The 7,399-nt window shown below is 37.5% G+C and overlaps 1 protein-coding gene across 4 annotated transcripts in view; it reads right to left on the reverse strand.

Annotated features, from left to right (window-relative positions):
* NUP35 (nucleoporin 35) overlaps positions 1-6,294 on the reverse strand; it is a 31,818-nt gene extending 25,524 nt beyond the window's left edge. Inside the window, exons 1-4 of one of the 4 annotated variants that reach the window (XM_023730504.1) lie at positions 6,216-6,230; positions 4,655-4,737; positions 3,497-3,523; positions 3,002-3,172 (exon numbers count right to left, since the gene is read on the reverse strand). In XM_023730504.1, coding sequence (XP_023586272.1) covers positions 3,002-3,172; positions 3,497-3,506 — 181 coding nt within the window. In that variant the 5' untranslated portion in view covers positions 3,507-3,523; positions 4,655-4,737; positions 6,216-6,230. Of the gene's footprint in view, positions 1-3,001; positions 3,173-3,496; positions 3,524-4,654; positions 6,181-6,215 lie in introns of those variants that run through there. The other 3 variants (XM_023730503.1, XM_023730501.1, XM_004375441.2) reach the window with 3 other exon arrangements.
* Between the last annotated feature and the right edge of the window lie 1,105 nt (positions 6,295-7,399).

Below are 7,399 nucleotides of genomic sequence, written 5' to 3' on the forward strand. Positions count from 1 at the left end.
GGAACATCTAGCTCAACTGGCATAACACAGTTTATAAAGACAATGTTCTACATTCTACTTTGTAGAGTAGCATCTGGGGTCTTAAAAGCTTGTGAGCAGCCATCTAAGATACTCCGCTGGTCTCACCCCTTTGGGAGCAAGGGAGAATGAAGAGAACAGGATACAAGGAAAAGATTAGTCCAAAGCACTAATGGACCGCAGCCACCAAGGCCTCCACCAGACTGAGTCCAGTATAGCTAGACGGTGTCTGGCTACCACCACTCACTGCTCTGACCGGGATCACAACAGAGGGTCCTAGACAGAGCTAGAGACGGATGTAGAACAAAACTCTAACTCACAAAAAAAGACCAGATTTACTGGCCTGACAGACTGGAGAAACCTCAAGAGTATGGCCCCCGGACACCCTTTTAGCTCAGTGGTGAAGTCACTCCCAAGGTTCACCATTCAGCCAGGGATTGGACAGCCCCAGAAAACAAAATGGGACTAATGAGGTACAGTAGTCCAGGGAAAAGGACTAGAAGGCAGGTGGGGACAGGAAAGCTGGTGATAGGGAACCCAAGGTTGGGAAGGGACAGTGTTGATCTGTTGTGGGGTTGTTAACCATTGTCATAGGGCAATATGTGTGCTAACTGTTTAATGAGAAACTATTTGTTCTGTAAATCTTCATCCAAGGTACAAAAAAAAAAAAGAATTATCTATGTGAGATCAAAATGACAACAGCAACTCAAGGGGTTTGATGGGAAGCCTAGGGAGCAGTGAGTTGAAGATAATGGTGATGGACTAATCTGGAGAAGGATGGTGAGAATAGCAGCACAACTGGAAGAATGTAATCGATGTCACTAAATTGTATGTGTAGAAACTTTTGAAATGGTGTATCTTCAGGTATGTATATTTTCACCAAAAAAAAAAAGGGTCCTCCAAGGTCGAGGAGAGGGCTGACATGCCGTGGGGTTGTTAACCAATGTCATAAAACAATACATGTACTGACTGTTTAATGAGAAACCGTTTGTTCCGTAAACCTTCATCTAAAGTACCATTAAAAAAAGGAAAAAAAATTACAGCCTTGGAAACCCTATGGGGCAGTTCTACTCTGTCCTATAGGGTCGCCATGATTTGGAATCCACTCGACAGCAATGAGTTTGGTTTTGTTCTGACTATCTACCCTTAAGGTTGGTTTAAAAAAAAATGAAAATAACATATATAAAATGCTTAGCATACTGCCTGGCTCATAAGTGCTTATCATGGATTGAACTGTGCCCCCTCAAAATATGTGTCAATTTGGTTATTCCATGATTCCCAGTATTGTGTGGTTGTCCTCCATTTTGTGATTTTCCCATGTGTTATAAATCATAATCTCTGCCTGTGATTAAAGAGGATTAGGGTGGGATGTAACATCCTAGCTCAGGTCACATCCCTGATGCAATGTAAAGGGAGTTTCCCTGGTGTGTGGCCTGTACCACCTTTTATCTTATAAGAGATAAAAGGAAAAGGAAGCAAGCAGAGAGCTGGGAACCTCATACTACCAAGAAAGCAGTGCCAGGAGCAGAGCGTGTCCTTTGGACCCAGGGCTCCTGTGCCAAGAAGCTCCTAGTCCAGGGAAGATTGATGACAAGGACCTTCCTCCAGAGCTGAGAAAGAAAGCCTTCCCCTGGAGCTGACACCCTGAATTTGGACTTTAGCCTACTACACCGTAAGAAAATAAACTTCTCTTTGTTAAAGTTATCTACTTGTGGTATTTCTGTTATAGCAGCACTAGATAACTAAGACAGTGTTCAATATATGTTGTTGTTGTCAGGTGCCGTTAGCTATAAGCATAAAATAATAAGAGCAAAATATAACTCTGTTATAGCAGCACTAGATAACTAAGCCAGTGCTCAATATATGTCACTGTTGTTACGTGCCATTAGCTATAAGCATAAAATAATAAGAGCAAAATGTAAGAAAAAAAGACTGTCCAGAAAATAGTGTTCTCAAATGAATTACCTCAAATAGAATTTATGATAATTATCCCTGATCATTCCTAAAAAAATGATAACCATTTTAAACCAAATAATACTTTAAAGGCAATTAAAGTAAGAAGGGTTTCCATTAAACATTTATGAAAAGGATACCAGCTTACAACCGGAATTCAATTATTTTTGTAGCTAATTCTCACTATTCATAGTACTTCTTTGCTAAAGGAGTCTTGTAAGATACATATTGCATTTAGGTAACAATATTTTGTACTGACAATTATAAATTCTGGGTAAAAGCTTCCAATAGTATGTGGAGTAAGGCATTTCACTAAACACACTGTATGTGAGACTATGACCAGAAAGTGAAGTCGTATCTATAAATTCTAAAATCACACTTCTTTTGACTAAATATTTGCTATTCTTAAAATTTAAGATGAATTGTTTAAATTGAATTTAGCTGAAGTTAAATGACCATATTTCATCAATTCTAAGAGGCGCTCCTCCTCAGACACTTTTTAACATCTCTGAAATAGGAGTAAGTTTTACAAAAAATAGTATCTTAGCAGTGTGTCATATTTAGTGTTTTTACTTCTTAGTGGGAGCCCTGGTGGTGCACTGGTTAAGCATTCGGCTGCTAACCAAAACGTCAGCAGTTCGAACCCACCAGCCACTCCTTGGAAACCCTAAGAGGTGGTTCTACTCTGTCCTACAGGGTCACTATGAGTCAGAATCGACTCAACAGCAATAGAATTTTTTTTATTTTTACTCCTTAGTGATACATAAAATAATGGTGAGTTTTACAATCAATGGCATTTTAGATTGGATAAAATTTAGTAAGCATATTTTTAATTAGTGATTCTTGGAATCACAGTAGTTTATACTGCTTACACCTCTATTTCTAAAGCCTTAAAATCAAAGTTAGATACCTTGCTTGATTTAATTAATTAATTAATGTTTTGATAAGAGTGAATCTGCACCATTCTGTTTTTTAAATTCTAGTACATGTATTAATATTATTATAAAACTATTTTAAGTAATTTACCTACCTGCAAGTAAAGGTGATCTCATTTCCATTACTCCTACTGAAGGGCCACTAATTGATCGAGGCTGTGGAGTCACTGGAGCTGGCAAATCCCCCATTAAAAATCCAGGTAAAAACTGAGCGTTAACTCCTGGCTTTGGAGAGGTAGGTGAACCCAGCATCATTGGTTCAGATCCTAAATGAGTCCAAAAAATAATAATAATAATAAAGGACTTTTCTGTTATAATAGCTAACAAAAAAATACAACAAACTGGCATAAATAATTTTTGAAAATTTAATCAAAGTTGTTAAATATTAGGAACCATACTTACATTTCTTATTGTAAAAACCAATAAAAATTATTTCTAGAAAAATGTAGAAGTTATCTTGTATTAACAACAGTAATATTTGACAACTGTTTTTATGTATATTATTTCATAGGTTTAAGAATCAGAGCTTATTTTTAAATTTAAAAAATAGTTTAATATCTTTAAAATAATAATAATGTAAACAGACTAACTTCTTTCCATTTCTGGGTCAGCTTCTACTATGAACCAACCAAAAACAAGGATAGGGTTAGTTATTTATACAAAGTAGACATAAATACAGTAAATCATTTTTTGTGATAAAAGTGTAATCACACATACACAGATTAAATAACTAAAGCAAAATAATAGTGATGACTAGTATCCTAACTCAGAAACATAATGGAAAGTGCATTTTTTGGATTGTTCTTTAAAATCATTAATTTTAAAAGTTACGAATAATGAATAAAAGTCTACCTAATATAAAATCATTCTAAAAAGAGAATTGATACCTCAAAATTATCAATTCAAAATTACTCTTCACAACTTACAGAGTACATATTATTATTCCCATTATTAAGATGAAGAAACTAAAATTCATTTTAATTTCAGTACAAAATAGCACAGTAAAGAAAATACAGGCTCTAGAGTCAAAGATTTGGATTCAAGTTCTCTCAACAAAATGAGCAAATTCATAGTACTCACTCACAGAGCTGTTATTAGAATTAAAATGAGAGAGCTAGTAAAGCACTTGACCTAGTACCTAATATACAGTAAGTACTCAACAAATATTAGTTATTCTTATTTTTCCAGTATCTTATAATAGCAAAAACTAAGTGATTCATGTATAAATGTACAATCTGCCATTTCTGTTTATGAAAATTTGGTTTTTCAACAGTGACAAGGCTGAATGAGATTTGCAGCAGTCAAAAATGTTATATGCTTCTTATAAACTGTTCTTTAACTTCTAAACAGCTTCAAAAATTTGTTTCTGGCTATCTAAAAGCTTTAAATCCTTTATTCTCTCTTATCTCTTATTACAGATCTAGATATTAACAATGCAAGTGTATAAAAGAAGAAAAAGGCAGAGTAATTCAGGAAAAGAATAAAGCAAATACTGAAGTACATTGTAATTCCTTTTTAAAGTGCTAGTTACTATGTTACTATTCATATTTCTAAAGAACATACACTAAAATCAAACCAAAAGTAGAAGCACAGATGATACTTAGGCTATTTTTAAAAATTCTGAACATATAATAAATACAAAGCTTTAGGTATCAACACCAACTAGCTTCACTCCTCCATCCCTCAAAAGAAAAAAAAAGGCAAATACAAGAATTAAGTCAAGAAAAGTTAGATATTTATATACTGACACAGTAGAAAGCACCAGAGTCAGGAGGACAAAACAGGTTCTTAATCCTGGCTGTTATTAGCCACCTCTCAAGGCTGAATTCCCCTGAAAGAGAAAGCTTAATCAATTTCTAAGGATCCTCCATGTCTTAAACTCTATTTCACAGTCTGTGCTCCTAAATGATTAAGTACTGTGTGTTACTCTAGCAGTTTGCTGAATTCCTAAAACTAAGAGAAGTAAACACTAGGTTTTAATATAACATTAGATGCTGGGAAAATGTTTATACCTTGCCTGGAATATCTGCAATATGTGGACTTGGAAGACTTAAAGTCAGCTATGTCAGATTTCTCCTCAGACAATAAACAGGGACAAGTTTTATTCACATTTATAACCTTAACAAATATGCACTCCAAAATATTTTTGTTGAAAAGAAAAAATAAAAAAGGTAACTTCTAATGATTAAGTTTCTGACCTCTCAAACACATAAAAAAACTTAACATCTGTACATAAGCTTAAAATGTAGCAGAGTACCTGTATTATTTAAGTTATGCATTTTGTTTTTATTTTTAGTTCACCTTCCTCTATTCTCAAAAGAAACATATTCCGAGCAAAATTTATGACAAGCATTACATGCACGTCAAACCTAAACAACTCATTCTACAAGATACGTATTGTGGTTGCTCTCTTTTCCAAACTCAAAAAGCGATGTAACAATTGTCAAGTAAGTCTCTGTGATATAGGTGGTTTATTTCCTGCTCTAAATTTTTAAACAGTTCTCACAAGTCACACAACTCAGCAGACAAAAAGGGACTCGACATCCTGTTAATTTGGTAGATTTTTCTCAACGACGACACATTTCAACAAAGCTCCCAATAAAAAATGTGGATGGATCAGAAAATTCACATTGTGAGTGATCACTGGAAAAGACTACCTACAACAGTAAGCGTCAAGATGAAGGCGGGAAAAATCGTGGCAACTACTGGCTTGCTATTAAGACCAATATTTCAATAATTACCATCACCTGATTGGTTAAATGTCGCACGATTCAAGGTTTCGTTAGTAACAGATTCCTTTTGCAAAGCCCAAAAGAGTCCTCCAAGTAAATAGGTTGAGGGAGGGAATCAAAACAGGAACTAGAAGCCTAGGTGACTAAGAAGCAGTCTACAGTAACCACGCATTCCAGGGCACCGCCCACCCACGTGTATGTGGGTCAGTACCTTTCACCGACACTTCCGGTAATCCGGAAACCCAGAACTGCGTCTTGGGTGCGGGGCAAGACTCAAGCATGTACCAGTCTGGTGCTGCAGCCATGCAGGGGCACAAAACCCGCTCAGTCACCACCCGACAGCCGTTTCCTCACCCTCCCCAGGGTCTGCAGCCGCCCGGAGACGCTTTGGAAGTGGCAGGGTAGCACTGCCTCGAGCAGGGGGCTGGCTAGAAACTCGGGGGACCCAGGGGCACCCCATCTGCGACTAAGGCTAGCAGAGAGCCTGAAGGCTACTGCCTTTCTTTCTTGCTAGCCCGCTTCCAAGGCCTGCGGCGAGGATCGTAGTGCCAGAGAGGAAAGGCAGTTTTTCACTCACCCAGTGTGGGTGCCTGGGGTTCCACAGCAAAGGCTGCCATCGCGGCGGCAACTACACTAACCCTTGAACGCTCCGATTTTCAAAAATGGCGGAAACTCTCCCTACGGGTAGGGACGTGCTAGTTTACGGGAGCGTAACTTCCGGACATGCGCTATATGTTTTAGTAGTAGGTGTCTGGGCCTCCGTTTTAGAACCGGGCAAATGTCTTTGCGCAGACTCTGCATCGCCTAGGAAAGGATTTCACAGGGATGATGGTGAACCTACGGTGGATACTGTATTGTAGTTCTGGGAACGCTTTTGCTCACGCTTTCAGCCTCCTGATTTGCTGGTACTCCAGGTTCCCGAAGCAGAAATTCTTTTCTTCACCGTTTTATAATTCGCATAGTTTATTCAGTGCTCTGTCACTTCTCAGCATTTCCCAGTAGCACGTGGAACAGTTGACGATGAAACTGTGCCTCTTTGGAATGTCTATACCTGGGTTTAGGCATCATGCTCAAAGCATATTTTCTACCATCTCTATGTCCTGTTTTTGTTTTTTATATTCTATAATACATATTATTTTATTACATTTACGCATTGACTCATATATGCTTTTATTACAGTAAACACCCGTGAACCCACCACACGGAGGAGCCCTATTTGTACCTTTTTATCCCCTACCATCCTCCCCCGACTTCACTACTTTTTTCTAGAGTATTTATATAGAGATCGCTCTCTCTCTTACACACACACACACACACACACACACACACACACACACACATTCGGTATGTGTCTAAAAATATGTTCAATTTTGCTCAGTAAATAACTTTACAAAAATGATGTACTACCTGTATATATTCTGGAATGCTCTCTGGTCTTCACCAAGCTCATGCTTCTCAAAATCCCCATATATTCTCGTTTGCCACTTTGTCAGGAACTTCCTAAAATCCCAATCCAGGAAGAGTTTTGTAATCGGAGAGTGGCAGTAACAATTCCAGCAATAAGTGGCAGGTTCTCAGAAATCAAATATTATAATCACTTACAGATTGAATTGACTTTTTTTTTTAACATGCCTCATAAAACGTGTAACACCCAAAGCAGTCTTCCCTTTCTAAAGGAGGAGGCAGAGTTTGTTTGCAGAACTAGTTGACAATATAAAAACTGATAGCATCCAGTGCTGTCATGGTTAGCAAAAGTGGCAC

The sequence above is a fragment of the Trichechus manatus genome, unplaced genomic scaffold (assembly GCF_000243295.1).
Source record: "Trichechus manatus latirostris isolate Lorelei unplaced genomic scaffold, TriManLat1.0 scaffold00037, whole genome shotgun sequence".
In the NCBI taxonomy this organism is placed as follows: Eukaryota; Metazoa; Chordata; class Mammalia; order Sirenia; family Trichechidae; genus Trichechus; species Trichechus manatus.